General features: G+C 38.0%; 2 protein-coding genes across 2 annotated transcripts; both read right to left on the bottom strand.

The window, feature by feature from the left end:
• Positions 1–3,868: 3,868 nt before the first annotated feature.
• Positions 3,869–13,554, bottom strand: LOC121504290 (putative uncharacterized protein DDB_G0286901). The gene is made up of 3 exons (XM_041779003.1): positions 13,532–13,554; positions 5,276–6,079; positions 3,869–5,158 (listed from the first exon to the last, which is right to left on the bottom strand). The coding sequence occupies exons 1-2, from the start codon at positions 13,552–13,554 to the stop codon at positions 5,320–5,322; spliced, it is 783 nt and encodes a 260-aa protein (XP_041634937.1). The 3' UTR covers positions 3,869–5,158; positions 5,276–5,319.
• A 255-nt stretch (positions 13,555–13,809) lies between these two features.
• LOC121504291 (hyphally regulated cell wall protein 3-like) lies at positions 13,810–14,835 on the bottom strand. Its single transcript, XM_041779005.1, has 3 exons — positions 14,822–14,835; positions 14,041–14,771; positions 13,810–13,934 (listed from the first exon to the last, which is right to left on the bottom strand). Exons 1-3 carry the CDS (start codon positions 14,833–14,835, stop codon positions 13,924–13,926), a joined length of 756 nt encoding a protein of 251 aa, XP_041634939.1. The 3' UTR covers positions 13,810–13,923.
• Positions 14,836–20,998: the final 6,163 nt, after the last annotated feature.

The following is a 20,998-nucleotide window of genomic DNA, read 5'->3' on the forward strand; positions in this document are numbered from 1 at the left end:
ATAATGCAACTCAAAATACCCCACTGTGAATGAGAATGGATAATAAACACAGCCACAATTAGTTTTATTTTTGCTAAATTAATTTTACAGCTCCAGAACACCTTAAAAGCAGATTTTGATTGGCAGTTTTTTTCTCCTTAATAGCCTATTATTACAGATCCAAAATATGTCAGATCCTAAATGTATCATGATGCAACTTATTGTACTCAATTGACCTCAGAATGAAAGAAAACTGTAAACAGCTTCACATATGTCTGACATCATTTCAAAAGAATTGTCATAATTAGTACATCAGAGGACAAAATATCTTGACTTTTCGGGGGTGCAGATGGTTTAGAGTTTAGGTTGTTCTCCAGATATTGAAGCTAATTTTCCTCGCAGTCAGTGCAGGTTGGAATCCCTTCTATATGAATATGTATGTAGTACCATGCAGAAACTTTTAGCTATGTTTTGGGCAATAATCAAGGCTGAGGCAAGGCATGTAATTGCAAGTAAGCCCACCTGAGGGCAAAACATAACATAACCCAGGTTGTGCTCTGGATGTCCCTGCATATTACCAGGGGAATGGAAAAACAATCTATCGAGTCCATACCTTTAGGGCTGAGTAAAGGGTAGATCCCCCTAGTCATGCTGTGGATATCCCAAGGGTCTGAAAACCACTGGTGGTGTCCGGACATATCATCAGCTACGAGAAGACCTAAAACAAAACAAAAACAAAAACAAAAACAAAAAAAACAAACAAACAAAAAAAACGTGACCTTGGCTGCCGAGTAACACACGGGTGTCAACATGTGTCAAGCTTCTCCAACCGACCCAGCCCCAGGTTGTGGAACATCGGGCCCTGTGATGAATCCAGCTCATGCACATGACTGTGTAGAGGTTGAAGTATCTTGACTTTCATGTTCCCTTGTACTCAAATGTGAGTAAAAATGTACCTTAAACTCACAAATTAGTTGCCTTTGTCGTTAAAGTGACTTTGAATTGCTTCAAATCCAGTATGAAATGTTTCAAATAAACCAACAGACCGGTGTGATTATGCCACTCCGTTGAGCTGCAGTAGAGACATGTTTATATCCTGGTGACTCAGACTTAATTTTCCTTAGATCTAAAAATAAAGTCACGTTTTTGGCTGCAGTTGGCATTACTCACTGCCTCTTGAGCCTTTTACTGCTTTATTTGCCCATAATGGCACCACACTGGTCGCTTTGCCGCTAAATCTAAACTGTATGGTTTGTTTGTAGACCACTGGTATTCAATAAAGGAATGGAGTCAGGGTTGAACTTCCACTACACTTGTTTAACAGCGCCCCCGTGTGGTCATAGTCTGGTTTTACAGTAATGGAAAAGTGTCAATAAGGAGATTTCTTTATCTAGTTAACAGGTTAGTTTGCAGTTTCAGTAAAAAGAGACATCATTCCCTTTGACTTTTACCTAATCCTCTTTATAATAATTTTTATAGTTTAAAAAGAAAAAAGACAATGGACAAAATGTATGTTAAGGATAAAGCAGATTCATTTTATACCAAATGTGACAGAATACAAAGCACAAGGGGAGTAATAAGGTTGCATATACACACAATTAACAAAATACCAGTGCAAGTAGGACAAGAACAATGAGATACATCCCCTTCTTCTAAGTGTGTTTATCCCTCCTGCATCCCTGTCTTACTTATATATTACAGCTACTGGGATTTGCAGTCCTCCCTCATACTTGGCACTTGTGCAAGATCACAGGCAAGATTGTGCCACACCTACTGCAAGGCGACATGTTATTCAGGGACACAGCTGGCTTATCTTATCTACTTTTCACTTCACTGTGTATGTTAACCCACTGATTAACACTTCATTCATATTATATTATAAATATGAATATTATATTCGTAAATATTTAGTTTTATTCTCAAACAAGATGAAATATGTATTTGAATTTAAAGAGGGACAATATTCAAGGTGTGAGGGGGTGTTATCCTTATCTGATTAGCAGCTGAAGTTGAGACCCCCCCCTCCCAATAAAGACATGCTATGTAGAACTACTACGCATGTATACTTCTGCACACTGGACCTTCAACTTCTTTTGATTGTCATTGTCTGAAGATTTATTTGACAGGCCCAAGAAGCCCTCTATGTGGAAAAACCTCAGGTAATTTTTTATTTTGGTCAGTCAAAAAGATGTCCACTTCCAAATCTTGACCCTTGACACCTTCCATTAAGCACTTACAGATCAAATATTAGCATAGAAAATAGAGTTTGCCAGCATCAACAACTGGTCTATCTGCCCACAACAACCATTAAAGAAAAACATTAAAGATGTGTAGCGAAGGCCATCTGAATTTACTCAACAAAGGAGGAATGAACTAGTTGAATTTATAGTGACACCTTTGGTATTTTAGACTGTTTGCAAACAGATATGGCCTGTGGCTTGACGAAGTACGTTATATGAGCTTCAAAAAGAAACTCTTGCTTGTGAAGAATTGTAGACGGGTTGCGTCACTTCTTCTTGAGTAAAATCAAAGTTAGAGAACTTTATTCTCTCTTTACTTGAAAATGAGAACAGTGTTCTGAAATGTATTTTTAGTTTATGAAAATAACATAATAGAAAATGCCTGTCAAAAATATGTCCATAGTTCAAGTGAATATATCAAATTTACACTAAGGGATTAACCAAAAAAAAAAAAAAAAAAATCAAACCTGGTATTTTTTTGGCAACCTAACACATAGAAGAAGATTAAACTCACTTCCTGCGACCATTTCTGTTTGATGTGCGTTGCGCTGTTAAAAATAAACTGTTGTGTTTAAGTACTGGAGATGTTTCAGTGGATTAACAAAAAGTGGTAAGTGTGGTCGCAACACATTTAATTCATATACTAATACAGAATATATTTAAAATCTACGGAAGAGTATTGTCAGAATTCTGAGTTTAAACTCAGAATTCTGAAAAAAAAACATTTGAGACTTTTTTTTCATTTGAAGAATAAAGTCAGATTTCTGACTTTTTTTCTCAGAATTCTGACTTTTATCACAGAATTCTGACTTTTTTCTCAGAATTCTGACTTTAATCTCAGAATTCTGACTTTTTTCTCACAAGTGAAAAAAAAATTTTCATCTCAAATTTTTTTTTTCAGTGGCCCTAATACTCTTCCGTAAAAATCCTCTAGGAGGAGATTTATGGTTTCATTGTCGCATTGTTTAAATTTGCTGACCGAAAAAGATGAACCAAAGTCTTACCGTAGCATATGTACTTTAAGCCATAGATATGCCTCAGTCTAGCGCCCCACCTTTCTTGGGAATGGGGTTGTAATCAATCTTTTGACTGATATTTGTGCCATTACTAAGCAAATTTTTTTTCTTCTGTAAACTCTGACCTTAATTACAACAGGTTGGTCTTGTCCCAGACCTCACATGGTTGTTAATTACTAACAGGAAGTGACAACGGCTCAGCCGTCTCTCTTTGCTTCTTTTTAACAGCAGGTCATCAAAAACCGTTAAGCGAGTATAATCGACATTTGACAGCTATTTTCGCCCAATATAAGTGTAGTGTAACTTTTTTTTTTAATTTTAACATTATTCCCTTAAATATAGTTAAGCTATTTTACCTTCAATACATTTTATTGATTGAAATCCATTTCAGTTGCTAATAACATGTAAGCTAGCCAGCGTGTGCTAACATTAGCTAGCTCTCCAATGGTACAGCATCCACTAAATCACAATTATAGCATTCATTGAGGTTGGCATTCATTCTACACTCGATTCTTTGACGCTTTTTAAGTTTATTTCACAGTTTATATATATGGACTGATTGATTGATTGATAGATTTATAATGTGTGTATAAAATCATATTGACCATGATTGCTTTAGAAAACCAATGGAAGGAAAAAACACCCAAGGAGGTAAATACTTTTTATTAGCACTGTATGTATTCAAAATAGTTAAAATTTAGTATAGAAGTATTTGATTTGACTGAAGAGAACCCGTTGTTTTACACATTTCCAAACCACATGGTTGCTGAAACTAATTCTGGAAAGGTTCAAATGGAAAAGAGATGGAGAATAAAAACATGTTACTGCTTAAAGACTTAACAACATTTACACTGATATTATTGGTAATTTGGTAAATATTTTTTTCCTAAAATATGTATACAAAAAATAATCAACTGTAACATGATGCAATGTGCAAAATCAATTCCACCAGTACTTGGTATAATAGCATTCTAAATGATTCATTCATAAATATCAGCCAGTGATGGCGTTATTTTAACCACTGTTGAAGCATCAAGAAAGCACATTCAAATAAAAAAAGTAAACCAACATTGATGATAATATTAATAATAACAGTATAGTTCCAAACAAATCTGCCATTTGTTGGTGTCATCATTAGTGGCAGTAGAACATTTGCTCTTTTGTTGTCCTGAACACGATGCATAATAACTGATCCTTCATAAGAGTGTATCCAGCCATCAAGAGAGCAAGCGTAACAATAGAATTGATAAAAAGTTATTTGTTATTTCTTCAGATTTTGGTTAGAAGTTTTGGCTGAAGTAGATATTTCTGGCACAACTATTCTGAATGGCCCTAATAAAGGCTGCAATCCAAGTGCATCAGTCTACTAGTTTTTTTCTAAACTACAAGTGCTGATGGAGTTTTCCGTTTCCTTCAAGACATTTTGACATGAAGATAAATTAGAAATTTACACATAGAAGCCTTACTGACACCACAGAAGCTTGTTAGTCACAGAAGTCACACTGATTTTGATTTTAGGGGGTTGAATGGTCTGCGCATTCTGTTATCTTGTGGGGTGGCGCTCATTTCTAACCAAGTCTAGCAATTTAAAGATTATCGTGGACTGAAAACAGCTGGTTGAAGCTTTTACAGTGCCTTAAATAAGTCTTTGAACAAAATCAGCAAAAGCACAAATGCTTTGAAAATAACATTGAACCAGAAAGTCTTCAAACTTTGATGACAGCCCTCCACCTTTTTGTCTAAGCTGCATTAAGATGGCGCAGAAAGAAGTGTGCTGCTAATAAACTGTAAACATTTGGAGAGATGTTTAACAGATTGTATGCAGTGGATATGGTTAGAGATGTGATGGTTTTCTTGACTCATGTAGGTTTGAGTTTCCTCATAGGTTGGCCAGAAGGAGCACACCCACAGTGACCAGCAGAGCTGTAGAAGAGAATGAGAGCACAGGGAAAACTGATAAGGCGTTGTATAAATATGATTCCAGGAAGTTCATGGATAACTTTGCCCATGTCAGGGAATGACCATTTCTTTTATGCCTACCTTGTGTGAGTGACTGCTGGAGTGCAATGGCATTGCTAGTAGTACTAATGGTTGTGGCAGTGGTCAGGGCAGCAGTTGGGGCAGTGGATGGTGCCATTGTTGCAGCTGTTGTGTTTGACGTGGATGGTGCCATTGTTGCAGCTGTTGTGTTTGACGTGGATGGTGCCATTGTTGCAGCTGTTGTGTTTGACATGGATGGTGCCATTGTTGAACCTGTTGTGTTTGACATGGATGGTGCCATTGTTGAACCTGTTGTGTTTGACATGGATGGTGCCATTGTTGAACCTGTTGTGTTTGCCATCATTGGTGCCATTGTTGCAGCTGTTGCGTTTGACGTGGATGGTGCCATTGTTGAACCTGTTGTGTTTGCCATCATTGGTGCCATTGTTGAACCTGTTGCGTTTGCCATCGTTGTTGCCATTGTTGCAGCTGTTGCGTTTGACTTGGACGGTGCCATTGTTGAACCTGTTGCGTTTGCCATTGTTGGTGCCATTGTTGCAGCTGTTGCGTTTGACGTGGATGGTGCCATTGTTGAACCTGTTGCACTTGCAGTGGATGGTGCCATTGTTGAACCTGTTGCACTTGCAGTGGATGGTGCCATTGTTGAACCTGTTGCACTTGCAGTGGATGGTGCCATTGTTGAACCTGTTGCACTTGCAGTGGATGGTGCCATTGTTGAACCTGTTGCACTTGCAGTGGATGGTGCCATTGTTGCTACTGTTGTAGAGCTTTGCCCATGGATGCCAACAGACATCCAGGACAGCGTCACAAACAAGATGGTGAAGATGAGTCTGTTGTCCATACCTAGAGAGCGCAAGGTGAGGTTAGGTTATCAATCAATACGGAAACTTGACCTTAAGGGTTTTTAGGAAGTAAAAATTGTAGCAGTCATTTTAATAGCTGATAGGTTCAAGTAACAATTGTGTGCTTCATACAACCAAACTCAGAATCTCATAATCCTGAAGTGACTTCAATAACCACCCAACTTGCCCATTTAGTAATAGTTAACGATTTCTGAAAACAGAGAAATAAACTCTTATCTTAATAATCTGGTTATTATTTGGGGTTTTAACTCATATTTTAAGTGAGTAATTCCAACCTTCCCTATAGGCAGATGGAACTTTTTCAAACTGTCCACAGCTCACATACACATCAACCAGGGATGTGGCTTTATAGCCACTATCTGCTGATACAGATATCATTCTGATATCCCAACATCAACACATAAACGTATATTGATACGCACTGAAAAACATCACACGCGTAGGCTGTGGTTACAGTGCACCTCTCTCTTTGATATTGTTTTAGGTAAATATTTTGAACATTTGCTCATTAATCCACCTAAAGTCATGATTGCCATATTTTGACACATTTTAACCCTTCTGTACCATAACCAACAAAAAATTAGAACCCCTAATTCTAATATCATCAAATTGGGTATTTTCTGTTGCTTAAACACTTCAGCTTTATATATTTGATTAAAAAAAATGGCTCTCATAAACTGCGAAAGAAGACAATTTAGGAAAATAATTATGGCACTGGGAGTTGGCAAACTCCAAGATTAAAGCTAATCAATGAAGAAAAAATACTTTCATTTCTAAGAAAAAAAAATGAACACAGTGTAAATATTACATTATTACAGAAATGTTATGTTGTATCATGTCGTGCTCCGAGTCTTTCCTTCTTTAGCATGTTTTAAATGAATAAAATTGTTGTCCATATGCTCCTACCTGTAGATCTTCTTGTCTCCCCTGTGATAGATGATATTTGTTCTGCACCAGGCTCTCCCCTGATATAAAGATCCTGTGTACTTTTTCAATCAGGTGTGGCACCACTGCTGTTCAAAACAGGATCCCAGGTAAGGATGTGGCACCTGTTTACTTGGTGTCACTATTTAAACTTAGGCACAGAAGAGAGTGCAGACATCAGAGGCATAAAAAAACCCTCTGACATCATCAGAGTGTGTTGTTTTGAGGACAGCAAAGTCAGGAGGCCATGTTTTTACACTCATCTCAAAAACAGTTGTTGGTGAGAATATGCACCTGGCTGAATCCTTAGGCCTTGTCCACACGGAGACGAAAGCAATTTCAGTTTCGTTTTAAAAACATTTTTCATAAACATGGGATCATTTCAGGAGATGTCCGCGTAAGCACGGAAAACAACTGAACACTGTGAAATATATACCAAGGCTGTAAGTGGCGTTGAAACGTTGCCACAGAAATGCACAAAAAATTTAGAAGATTTTGAAGCATGCGAATAAAGACTTAGTTGGAGGGGGAAGTTGTACTTCTCATCAATGTAGACCATCAGTGGAGTGCCAAGCCCAAGCTCAAGCTTTTGCAGTATGAACACATGAACACAACCCTGTAAGCCGCCAGTGTTGAGCTTGGGCTTAGCACTCCACTGATGGTCTACATTGATGAAAAGTGCAACTTTCCCCTCCAACTAAGTCTTTATTCGCATACTTCAAAATCTTCTTCTCTCGTTTTTTGTGCATTTCCGTGGCAACATTTCAACGCCACTTACAGCCTTGGTATATATTTCACAGCACTTTCTGTCATCCGTGCTTATGCGGACATCTCCTGAAATGATCCCGTGTTTATAAAAACCTTTTGAAAATAAAACTAAAATTGCTTTCGTCTCTGTGTGGACAAGGCCTAAGGATTCAGCCAGGTGCATATTCTCACCAACAGCTGTTTTTGTTTTGAGTACAGCAAAGTCAGGAGGCCATGTTTTTACACACTCACCCCTTCAAAGACACATGAAACACATCCTTTATAAGATGACCCTTTTTCACCCCTGAAACAATCAGTTCATGCTTACAAATTAACACACACACCCCCCCAGCATGCACGCACCCACACACAGCCATACTCACACACATAAAAACTCTCCATAATTTAACTGGCAAAAATACAAGAATTTCGTGCATGGTCCTACAATGGGTAAATAGTTGAATCTGGCGGAATACGGTAAAAATGTCAAATTTTACTTTATTTCTTGACACTGAAATGCTGACATTAGAGAATGCATGATTTTATACTGCAATGACAGTGAGATTAAAAAACCTGGTTTTATTGGAAGTCAGTGGGAGCATTTTTGCCTCGAAGGTGTAAAGAGGGTATTTCTGGCACTACATAAAGAAATACAAATGCAATCAAATCAATTTTGTTGCTAATCTTTGACCCATCCAAGACTCTAATCAACACCAAAGCCCCATCTTTCTACTAATAATTTTATGGAAGATAATTCACTTTTTGTGTTTTTTTGCAGAAAAAATGGAAACATTTAAAATATTCAAACTGGTATTTAAAGGGTTAAAATCTTGAAAATAATTGAATGTTTGGTAGTTTTGAGCAGGTCTGAAGTTGTTAAGGAGATTTATGAAAAAAACGTAGAAAAAAATATTGATGTATGGTGACTAAATGGCAATTTTTCTGTACATGTACATTTTTGCCTCGAAAGTGAAAAGAGGGTAGTAAATGTTAAAGCTGGCACTACAAAAAAAAAAAAAAAAAAAAAAATACAAATGCAATCAAATTAATTTCGTTGCTAATCTTTTACCAATCCAAGACTCTCATCAACACCAAAGCCCCATCTTTTTACTAATAATTTTTATGGAAAATAATTCACTTTTTGTGTTTTTTGCAGAAAAAATGGAAAAATTTAAAATATTCAAACTGTCATTTAAAGGGTTAAAATCTTGAAAATAATTGAATATTTGGTAGTATTAAGCAGGTCTGAAGTTGTTGAAGAGATTTATGAAAAAAAGTAGAAAAAAATATTGATGTATGGTGATTTAATGGCAATTTTTCTGTACATGTACATTTTTGCCTCGAAAGTGAAAAGAGGGTAGTAAATGTTAAAGCTGGCACTACAAAAAAAAAAAATAAATAAATAAAAAATAAAAATACAAATGCAATCAAATCAATATTGTTGATAGTCTTTGACCTCTCCAAGACTCTCATCAACACCAAAGCCCCATCTTTCTACTACTGATTTTATGGAAAAATAATTTACTTTTTTTTTTTTTGTTTCTTTGGTTTTTTTTTGGCAGAAAAAATGGAAACATTTTAAATATTCAAACTGGTATTTAAAGGGTTAAAATCTTGAAAATAACTGAATTTTTGGTAGTTTTGAGCAGGTCTGAAGTTGTTAAAGAGATTTATGAAAAAAAAAGTAGAAAAGAATATTGATGTATGGTGGTTAAATGGCAGTTTTTCTGTACGTGTACATTTTTGCCTCGAAGATGAAAAGAGGGTAGTAAATTTGAGGAAGGCACAAGGGTTAATCCTGTGGCATTTTCACTTCCAGCTCTCTTCAGATGGTTAAAATTGCTCACATCGTGGTAAAAAAAAAAATCTTTTAACTGAACATTTAATCCTGCCCTGGACACAGGCTGTCCTTTGACATGAGAGCTTGTTTAGTGCAGCACTGAAAGGCATAAAAGATTATACAGAGAGATGGCACAGTTCATGGTGCATAAAGATATGCCAGGGGGGTTCAGATAGTACACAGACTCGCAGAAGAGTGACTGTAGGGGCTCATACGAGCTCAAAAGTCGGGGTTTCATTCAGCAGGAGAAGTGCTTGGAGCTCTGATCAGGCTCCAGATTATATGCTGTGAGTGGTAACTCTCTGCTATGAACTTCTTTCTCTCTCTCTCCTCACTGGACTGTGTATAGTTAAGGTTGCCTACTGATCCCAGGTCAGGGGAAATAACTGATGTCAGATCAGATATCGTATAAAACTGTTGCTATTTTACAGCCTAAAAAAATAACGCTTATGTATACTGCGTCATCCACACATATAAATTCATCAACAGCAGATGCTCGGTGTGATGATGTCAGTGCATGAATATCCATGCTCAGGTGTGGATGCATTGAGCAGTGTAAGTGTGGGCCAAAGGGGGGACAGGTGAGGGGGGTCAAATGGGCTTTAGCATGGTAGGAATACAGCACGGTATGGATGGCCTAGTGTGAGTGCAACCATGGACACTACTGTATGTCCTGTGGACTAAAGAGGCTATTTCATCAGACCAAAAAAAATTTCTTCCACTTGGCCATGGGGTCTCCCCCATGCCTTTTGCCAAACCCTTGTTGAGATTTAATATGAGTGTTCTTCAACAGTGGCTTTCTCTTTTCCACTCTCCCATAAAGCTTTGACTGGTGAAAAACCTGGGCAGTTACTTATTTTACATTACATATTTTTGTTTGACAAAAGATTGATTACAATATGTATATACAGTATGTTTGATTACCAAACTGAATTGTTTTCTTCTGCAGCCTCTGTAGAGAGACCTTAATTAGGGCAGGTTGGTGTTGTCCCAGACTGCACACTGCTGTTTACTGCTAACAGGAAGTGACAACAGTTTAGCCATCTCTCTTTTCTTCTTTTTAACAGCAAGTTATCAAAAACCGTTAAGTGAGTATAATCAACATTTGACAGCTATTTTTGCTCATTATAAGCGTAGTGTAACTTGTTATTTTATCGTAACATTATTCCCTTAAATACTAGAAAAGCACTCAGAGAGCGCAGACCTCTGCCATTTGCCCTATCTCTTAATAATAAAGAATCCTTTAAAAAATTCCTGGATCCAGATGGTGATCCGGATCAGTCCCAAAATCTAATCAGTTCTTCCTTATGCCATTTCTGACATTTCCTGAAAATTTCATCAAAATCCGTCCATGACTTTTTTAGTTATGTTGCTAACAAATGAACAAACAAACGAACAAACACACCCAATCACATCACCTCCTTGGCAGAGTTAAAAAGTAACCTATTTTACCTTCAATACCTTTTATAGATTGAAATCCGTTTCAGTTGCTCATAACATTCTAGCTAGCTAGTGTGTGCTAACGTTAGCTAGCTCGCTAACTAGCATTCATTGAGGTTGACAAGTGTTCATTCTACACTCGATTCTTGGACGCTTGGTGCCAGTAGTATACTTAAGTTTATTGTTTAGTGTGTGTATATATTTGATCATATTCACCACTATTGCTTTATAAAATCAATAAAAGGAAAAACACCCAAAGGAGTACATACTTTTTTATCAGCACTGTATGTACTCAAAATATTTAGGATTCAGTATAGAAGTATTTGATTGGAATGATGATAACCCGTTGTATTTACATGTTTCCAAACCACATCGTTGCTGAAACTAATTCTGGACAGGTTCAAATGGAAAAAGAGATGGAGAATAAAAACATGTTACTGCTTAAAGATTTAACATGTAAATTAGACATGTTCACATTAAATATTTATTTCAAAAATACACATACAAAAATAATCAACTGTAACATGATGCAATGTGCAAAATCAGTTCCACCAGTACTTGGTATAATAGCATTCTAAATGGGAGGCACCTCAAAGACATTTCTTTTTACATACATTCATTCATAAATATCAGCCAGTGATGGCTTCATTTTTTTTACCATTGTTGAAACATCAAGAATGCACATTCAAATCAAAAAAAGTAAACCAACATTGATGATATTATTAATAATAATAACAGCATAATTCCAAACAAATCTGCCATTTGTTGGTGTCATGATAAGTAAAAGTAGAACAACATTTGCTCTTTTGTTGACCTGTACACAATGCACAATAACTGATCCTTCATAAGAGTGCATCCAGCCATCAAGAGAGTAAGCGTAACAATAGAATTGATAAAAAGTTATTTGTTATTTCTTCAGATTTTGGTTAGAAGTTTTGGCTGAAGTAGATATTTCTGGCACAACTATTCTGAATGGCCTGATGAAGGCTACAATCTAAAACAAGTCAGTCTACTAGTTTTTCTCTAAACTACAAGTGCTGATGGAGTTTTCCGTTTCCTTCAAGAAATTTTGATATAAAAATAAATTAGAAATTTACACGTAGAAGCCTTACTGACACCACAGAAGCTTGTTAGTCACAGAAGTCACACTGATGTTAGAAACTCAGGATGTTGGGTTTTTTTTTTTTGGTCTATCAGTAGAGATGGTAGAGATGGAAACCAGACCCCATAAACAGAATTTGTATTTGATGACATCAGCTGGTGAAAACAAGATACTACAACCTTGGATTTTGATTTTAGGGGGTTGAGTTGTCCTTGTGTGTTTTGTTATGTCATCTTGTGGGGGTGGCTCTCATTTCTAACCAAGTCTTGCAATTTAAAGATTATCGTGGACTTAGAACAGCTGGTTGAAGCTTTTACAGTGCCGTAAATGAGTCTTTGAACAAAATCAGCAAAAGCACAAATGCTTTGAAAATAACATTGAACCAGAAAGTCTTCAAACTTTGATGACAGCCCTCCACCTTTTCGTCTTAGCTGCATTAAGATGGCGCAGAAAGAAGTGTGCTGCTAATAAACTGGGTTGTGCAGTGTAAAGTAAACATTTGGAGCGATGTTTAACAGATTGTATGCAGTGGATATGGTTAGAGATATGATGGTTTTCTTGACTCATGTAGGTTTGAGTTTCCTCATAGGTTGGCCAGAAGGAGCACACCCACAGTGACCAGCAGAGCTGTAGAAGAGAATGAGAGCACAGGGAAAACTGATAAGGCGTTGTATAAATATGATTCCAGGAAGTTCATGGATAACTTTGCCCATGTCAGGGAATGACCATTTCTTTTATGCCTACCTTGTGTGAGTGACTGCTGGAGTGCAATGGCATTGCTAGTAGTACTAATGGTTGTGGCAGCAGTTGGGGCAGCAGTGGTGCTGGAGGAAATCTGATTAGTGACAGTAGCAGTAGGATCTGACAGGTCAACTGGATTGGTCTGTAGTTGGGTGTTTGGGACTCCCAGAGCACCGGTGTCTGAAAGCAAAATGGGAAGAAAATCATATGATGTTATAAAAATCAGATTCTCTTAGTGTTTGAGCATGTGGGTCTTAACTGTTTAAAGTTCCTGAGGTATTTGTGCATCTTTAGTGTGTTAGCTTACTGGGGTCAAAAGATCCAGTGCTGATTCTGGTAACAAAAGTTGTCGTTCTTAGTGTTGAGTTTGGTACAGTGGCAGCAAATGTACACTGGATTCTCCTTCCATCAATTCGTCCTTGCACAGAGTTTACATTCAGCTAAAGGGCCAAGACAGACATAAAGGACAAAAATGATTATTGCTTAAGATGAAGCATTTGTGGTCAGCCTGTCAGGCAGTGTTAGATGTTTATTTAGTCTGTGATTTGTAATGATTTCAAGTCACTTGGACATAGAGATTAACTTCACAACAACGGCATCATACTGTGAACAATTCACTTTGTCTAACTAGAACTGACCGTAGCGTTTTCCAGCTGGCCATTGTTGAAGCGGCGGCTAAAAAACTGTACAATCCCATTGTTATTTGCACAGACATAGGTGTCATCGCCCCCTCCCTGTAGACAAAACCAGAAACAGTCAATAAGACATTTACAAACATAAATTTAAGCAGACTGTGGCCCAGGTAACACTCAAGGTACTGTAGTGCATGACTGACAGAGCCTAACTTACCTGTCTTGAGGCTGGTGTCAAGATGCAGGCAAGATAGCCGTCACTTTCTCCAGATATACCAAACTCAAAGTTTTGACCACTCGTTCTCCTTGCACGAGCAAAGAAACACGATCCTGCAGCGGAAGGGTCACAACTAGAGGGCTCAGCTGCACAGAGTTGTGTAGTTCCACAACCACTTCTATCAACAGGGTTCTGCAAAAGTGATGAGAAAATTTCACAAAGTCAGAAAGTGACATTATAAATTTAAGCAACTTCAATTGATTCCTTTGTGGTCTTTTGCATTTTTTGTTTCACTCACGGCAAGATTTGTCGCTGTAGTGTTTGGTGTAAGTGGTGCCGCTGCCGTGGTTGCTGCTGTGGATGGTGCCATTGTTGCAGCTGTTGTGTTTGCCATCGTTGGTGCCATTGTTGCAGCTGTTGCGTTTGACGTGGATGGTGCCATTGTTGAACCTGTTGCGTTTGCCATCGTGGATGGTGCCATTGTTGCAGCTGTTGCGTTTGACATGGACGGTGCCATTGCTGAACCTGTTGCGTTTGCCATTGTTGGTGCCATTGTTGCAGCTGTTGTGTTTGCCATCGTTGGTGCCATTGTTGCAGCTGTTGCGTTTGACGTGGACGGTGCCATTGTTGAACCTGTTGCGTTTGCCATCGTTGGTGCCATTGTTGCAGCTGTGGCGTTTGACGTGGACGGTGCCATTGTTGAACCTGTTGAGTTTGCCATCGTTGGTGCCATTGTTGCAGCTGTTGCGTTTGACGTGGACGGTGCCATTGTTGAACCTGTTGCGTTTGCCATCGTTGGTGCCATTGTTGCAGCTGTTGCGTTTGACGTGGACGGTGCCATTGTTGAACCTGTTGTGTTTGCCATCGTTGGTGCCATTGTTGCAGCTGTTGCGTTTGACATGGACGGTGCCATTGTTGAACCTGTTGCGTTTGCCATCGTTGGTGCCATTGTTGCACCTGTTGCGTTCGACGTGGACGGTGCCATTGTTGCAACTGTTGCATTCGACGTGGACGGTGCCATTGTTGCACCTGTTGAGTTTGCCATCGTTGGTGCCATTGTTGCAGCTGTTGCGTTCGACGTGGACGGTGCCATTGTTGCACCTGTTGCATTTGCAGTGCTGTTTCCTGTCATCATGGATGCTGTCATTGTTGTATTGGATGCATTTGTCATGGTGTTTGTCGCTACTGTTGTAGAGCTTTGCCCGTGGATGCCAACAGACATCCAGGACAGCGTCACAAACAAGATGGTGAAGATGAGTCTGTTGTCCATACCTAGAGAGCACAAGGTGAGATTACATTATTAATCAATAAGGAAACTTGACCTTAAGGGTTTTTTAGGAAGCAAGAATTGTAGCAGTCATTTTATTAGCTGATAGGTTCAAGTAACAATTATGTGCTTCATACAACCAAACTCAGAATCTCATGATACTGAAGTGACTTTAATAACCACTCAACTTGCCCATCTAGTAATAGTCAATGATTACTGAAAACAGAGAAATAAACTCTTATCTTAATAATCTGGTTATTATTCGGGGTTTTCACTCATATTTTAAGCGAGTAATTCCAACCTTCCCTATAGGCAGATGGAACTTTTTCAAACTGTCCACAGCTCACACACACATCAACCAGGGATGTGGCTTTATAGCCACTATCTGCTGATACAGATATTCTGATATCCCAACATCAACACATAAATCTATATTGATACACACTGAAAAACCTGACACAGGCAGGCTGTGGTTACAGTGCGCCTCTCTCTTCAATATTGGCACCAATGAAGTGTTTTGAGACTTTACTCAGCAAGTTTTCTTGTGTTTGTTTTTCTACTCATGAAATCTACTGTCGATTTATTTTCAGCCCCAAATTTACCAGAAAGTTGTCTCAGAACATTTTTTATTTAGCCTTTCTGGGCCCTTTTTCATCAGCTTGGGTCCCACTATGGTAATTGCTGTTTTAGGTTAACATTTTAAACATTTGCTCATTGATCCACCTAAAGTTATGAATGCCCTATTTTTCCTACGTTTTTTCCTATTGGTTGGAATAGAAGAACCATACTGATGATGTAACGATTGTCACTTGTAAATTTTAGTAAGCAGTTTTCACATATTTTGACACATTTTAACCCTTCTGTAGCATAAGTAAATAAAATAAAACCCTATTTCTAATATTGTCAAATCGAGTATCTTTTGTTACTGAAGCACTTCATCAGCTTTATGTATTTGATCAAAAATGGCTCTCAAAAGAAACCAATTTAGGAAAATAATTACAGCACAGTGAGTTAGGAACCTTTAAGATTTTTTTAAAGCTAATCAATGAAGAAAAAATTCTTGCATTTAGAAAAAAATGAACACAGTGTATAATTAACCTTACATTATTACAGAAATGTCATTTTGTGTCATGTCCTGCTCCAAGTCTTCCCTTCTGTAGCATGTTTTAAATAAATAAAATTGTTGTCCATATGCACTTTTTTATCCTACCTGTAGCTCTTCTTGTCTCGCCTGTGATGGGTGATATTTATTCTGCAGCAGGCTCTCGCTTGATATAAAGATCCAGTGCACTTTGTGAATCAGGTGTGGCACCACTGCTGTTCTCAGCAGGATCCCAGGTAAGATGTGACACCTGTTTACTTGGTGTCACTATTTAAACTTAGACACAGAAGAGAGTGCAGACATCAGAGGCATAAAAAAAAAACCCTCTGACATCATCAGTGATGTGTCTAGAGGGTGGGGTCAGGTGGGGTGTGATGGAAACCAAATGAGAGTTTTGCCATGTCACTGTGTGTTTAAGCCTACTTTTCTCTTCTGGAGATAGATTTCAAAATGTCTTGCTTCCTTGAGGTATGACAATGCCAGGAACTGACCTTATCAGATGATGACTACAAGGAAACAGTGCAATCTGATCTTTGAAAAATGCTTTCCTAGACTGTCACCTTATCTGAACAACAGTTTCATTTTAAACAATCCCTTAGTTCATCAATGGCTCTGAAATATATAATTATGACACATAATTGTGAGATTTAAGCTGTGAATGTATAGCAGGGACATTTTTCTCATTTACAGTATCAAGCCTGTCAACTTAAATACGGCAGCTATTGGTACATTCAGTTTAAAGTCCAAACCTATTAACTAGGACTACTCAAAGACAGACTTCAAATACTTCCCTTTTATTTTTTTTCTTATGTTCCACTTTCCCATACTCCTCATCAATATTTGTTTTATTTTATTTAGTTTATTGTTTGACTCAGTCTGAAAATTCTTTGGCATGCCATGCACCTGAAGCAAGGGTGTCCAAACTATTCTGGGGGCCGAACGCGGCCCTTGGCCTATTTTTAATCGGCAAATTCTATGAGGGAAAAAGGGCCCATGTTAGTATGTGAAGCTTGTTTTCTCTCATTGAATGACAGGTTAAGTTTTGTGTTACCTTGGGGGCTTGTCCGGGGAAGAAAACACAAAACTGTCAATAAGAAAACTACTGTGCTACTTCTGTGAACAAACGTTTTGACAGGACCATTTATTGGTGTGCTTTTATTTTTGGGACTTTAACTAAGACAACATTGCAAAGTCTCTGACACATGAAGCGTCATTCTCATTCTGACCAGGACGGATTCAGTGATAGCCAGGGCCAACCAGGGTTCAACTGAAATCTGACTGGCCTTCGTAAAATCCTTGAAATGATTGGCTATTTACGTTCAGCCATTAATTAGCCGTTGAAGTATGTCCAATCACTAAGCACATCTTTACCTAAATTAGACTGGGTTTTCTGACTGCAATATCATAAAGTTGAGGTATTTGAAAGTGGCCCCACTAGCTTTACGATTTTCAGAAAAAAAGTTTGGACACCCTGACCTAAAGGGTGAATAATTTAAGAAAAGACAATAAAGTAAGTATTTCTTTAATACGTGTCTCTCTTTAGTGCTTCTTAGGCGCTCCAGCTTGTCAGGGGGCTGCAGGCCTAACCGCTGCAAAAAAAATTGTTGAGCTTGTTTCTTAGCTTTATGTTTGTTGTGCCTCCAAGCTAGTAGTAGTCAAGGCCAGTGCGATCAGGTTTTTATGGCCAACCCTTTATCCATCATGTCCCTGTGAACACCATGTCTAGAGAACTCTTTGAGCCAAAATCTTTAAATTTCCATAAACATCTACTTTTAACCCAAAGACAAACTAATAGAAGGAAGAATTCAGTGTACAAACACCAGCATCTAATATTTGATATGGTTAAACCTTCCCAGAATGATTGCTGATTATAATTAGAGCTGCTTTAACTGTAATCAGCCGGACAACAATATGATATTTCTACAGATGCAACAGTGTTTTTAATTTCACGATATCCCGCTGATTATAGAATCATAGTGTTGGTGTGGAAATGTGATGGTTACAGTTAAATTATAGACTAGATGGTGGGATATTCAAGGTCCTCGCAATTTCATGTTGAACATTTTTCTGAAATTGTTCCAACATTTTTGGGCACAGTTTTCTAAGATTTGTGAACATTACCCATCTTTACTTCTGATAGACCCTGCTTTCCTAGAATTTCCCTTTTATACCTTGTAATGTTACTGACCAGTTAACCCGATTAAATGCACAATGCTCCTTCAGCACCACTTACTTTTCCAGCCTTTTGCTGCATGTTCATATTTTTTTTAGATGTATTGCTGCCATCAAATTTAAAATCGGCTCAAATCTTCATGAAATGATGGATTACAAAAATGTTTTTTTCACTTGAAATTCTTGGGGGTGTCAACCCAAATCTAGCCCGTCTCCAGTTCTCAAAGAGAGGCACTTTTCATAAACTGGTTGGTATCTGAAACCAGTCATAAGACCAGCAACACAATGCCAAGAACTGGTTTGTCTGCAGCGTTGTATGCATCAATGTGACCATTGTGTTCTGTGGTTTCTTATCAACATAAACCATCCGCTGTAATAATAAAGCAGGCAAGTCTAGGCAATTCTTGACTTTGCTTATTAAACTGAGTTTTGTTTCACTAATGTAACCCAACAGTGGGGCAGAGTAGTCCTTGGAGACCCCTTCCCCAAACAAGTAGAACATGTTGTTACAGCTTTGAATGAATTTAAGTAAAAAATAAATAAAAGTGGCATAACATGTCAGCTTATCTTAGCAGACCTTTACTTACAGAGGAGAATGACTGCATTCTTTTAAAGCTTAATCCAAATGAACCTGATAAGACAGCAGAAAAGGATTACTGTAAATACCCTAAAGAGGGACATAGAGAATGAGTTTTCTTCTCTACTGATTAGTTAATTTAATTACTTTATCAAACTGTGATTATCTCATGCACTCATTTTTCATTTTTCATTACTTCTCAGTCGGAATGAGAAACTTAAAGGGATAGAGCAGTATTTCTCAGTATTTTGTTTAAATTTTAAATTCTATGTGGAAACCATGGATGCTGTGTCCTGTGGACTTAAGAGGAGATTTTTTATTTTTTATTTATCCTTTATTTTAGCAGCGGAAAAAACCCACTGAGACCAAGGTCTCTTTTCCAGGGGTGTCCTGCTGCAATACAATACAATACAATGCAGAAATAAAAGCATATGCGTGGTTAACACAGTTGCAATTACATTAATAAACGCATATACAATTTGCAAACACATGATATGAAAATCACAATTTAAAGCAGCTGCAATTACCTTCCGTATATAGTTCAGACACAAGCTCTTTAAAAATGCTGTATGAGACCAAAGAGGGCAATCTAGCTGTCATTTGAAAATTATTCCACATAGTGGGTGCAGCAACACTAAAAGCAGTTCTGCCCCATTCGGATCTAAACCTTGGGGTTTTTAAAGCGATCCAGCCCTGAGATCTGGTAGTACGTGGTGAGATGTTTGTAGATAAGAGAGAAGTCAGGTAGGAGATCCAGCTTGTATCAGCGCACGCTCCAAAAGCCTGAATCTCTGATGGTATGGGGGTGGATTAGTGCCTATGCCGTGGGCAGCTTACACTTCTGGAAGGACACGATCAATGCTGAAAAGTATACAGAGCGACATGTGCTCCCATCCAGACGTCTCAGGCAAGGCCTTGACTGTTTCAGCAAGTCGACGCTAAACCACATCCATCACAACAGCATGGATTCACAGTAGAAGAATCCAGGTAGTGAACTGGACATGTAGTCCAAACCTTTCACCAACAGACAACATTTGACACATCGGAAAATGAAAAATCAAGCAGAAGACCCAGGACTGTTGAGCAGCTAGAAACTCACATCAGACAAGCATGGGACAACATTCCTCTCTCAAAACATTTGGTCTCCTCACTTCTCAGACACTACAGACTGTTGTTAAAAGTAGATGAGATGTTAATGTCCCAGTTTCAACATCTGATATGTTGTTAATGTTCTACTCTATTGATGGGGACCTCACTAAATCATATAAGAGATTTTTTACTGGGAGGAAGATGTATCCTGCTGGACAAATTCTGATCCTTTTTCATTCTTGAATGGGAGAGAAAATGTTAGAATTTTAACCCAAAGAAAAATTAAATCCAATTCACCTTTATTTATATAGCACATTTAAGGGTCGACCAAAGTGCTTGTCAGTATAAGAAGCAGAAGGTTCAGAAATTTTCATACTGGTATCAGCAACTGGCTAATTGCTATTTTTAATAGCAGCATTGGCTCTAATTTTCACAATTGATGAATCTTTTGCAAAAAAAAACAAACAAAAAAATACCATTAATTTACTAAAAATAAAACAGGAGGTTGTTCCTCTTACTGGTAACATTTCTGACATCACTCCCAGGGTTACAGATTGTCAAAGATAATGAAAAGTTCTTGAAGTGCTTCTACCCGGATACAATCCTGCGTTTTTTCCTACTAGATACGCTCATGTACACAGAAGTGCAAACCAGGTTAACTTAAACACTGAGTCAAGTCTCATGACAAACAATATGACAGACTGTGAGTCATGTTGTGCCCTGACAGTCTCGTTCATAGTCCTTTGTGTTAAACCTGTTCGGTGGCCATGGTAGCTTAGCGTTTCTTTCCAATATGAAACTGATCCTGTGAGGTTTTTTTAGCGAATAGCCGTGGGGTAATTCAGATATGAGTTCTTCAATGCAAGCAAGACATACATTTAGCTGACAATAGAGCCCCTAGGCTGTGCATGATAAGCTTTTGGCCTGTTGCGCTTAATTAAAATGTCTGGCAACACTACAAAGATAATGAAGAAGTCATTTGGAAAATATGAGAAGCTTCTGGAAGACAGTTTGCCTGTGAAAAATATTTATTTCTGGTAATATGTTTT

The sequence above is a fragment of the Cheilinus undulatus genome, linkage group 22, assembly GCF_018320785.1.
Source record: "Cheilinus undulatus linkage group 22, ASM1832078v1, whole genome shotgun sequence".
Classification (NCBI taxonomy): domain Eukaryota; kingdom Metazoa; phylum Chordata; class Actinopteri; order Labriformes; family Labridae; genus Cheilinus; species Cheilinus undulatus.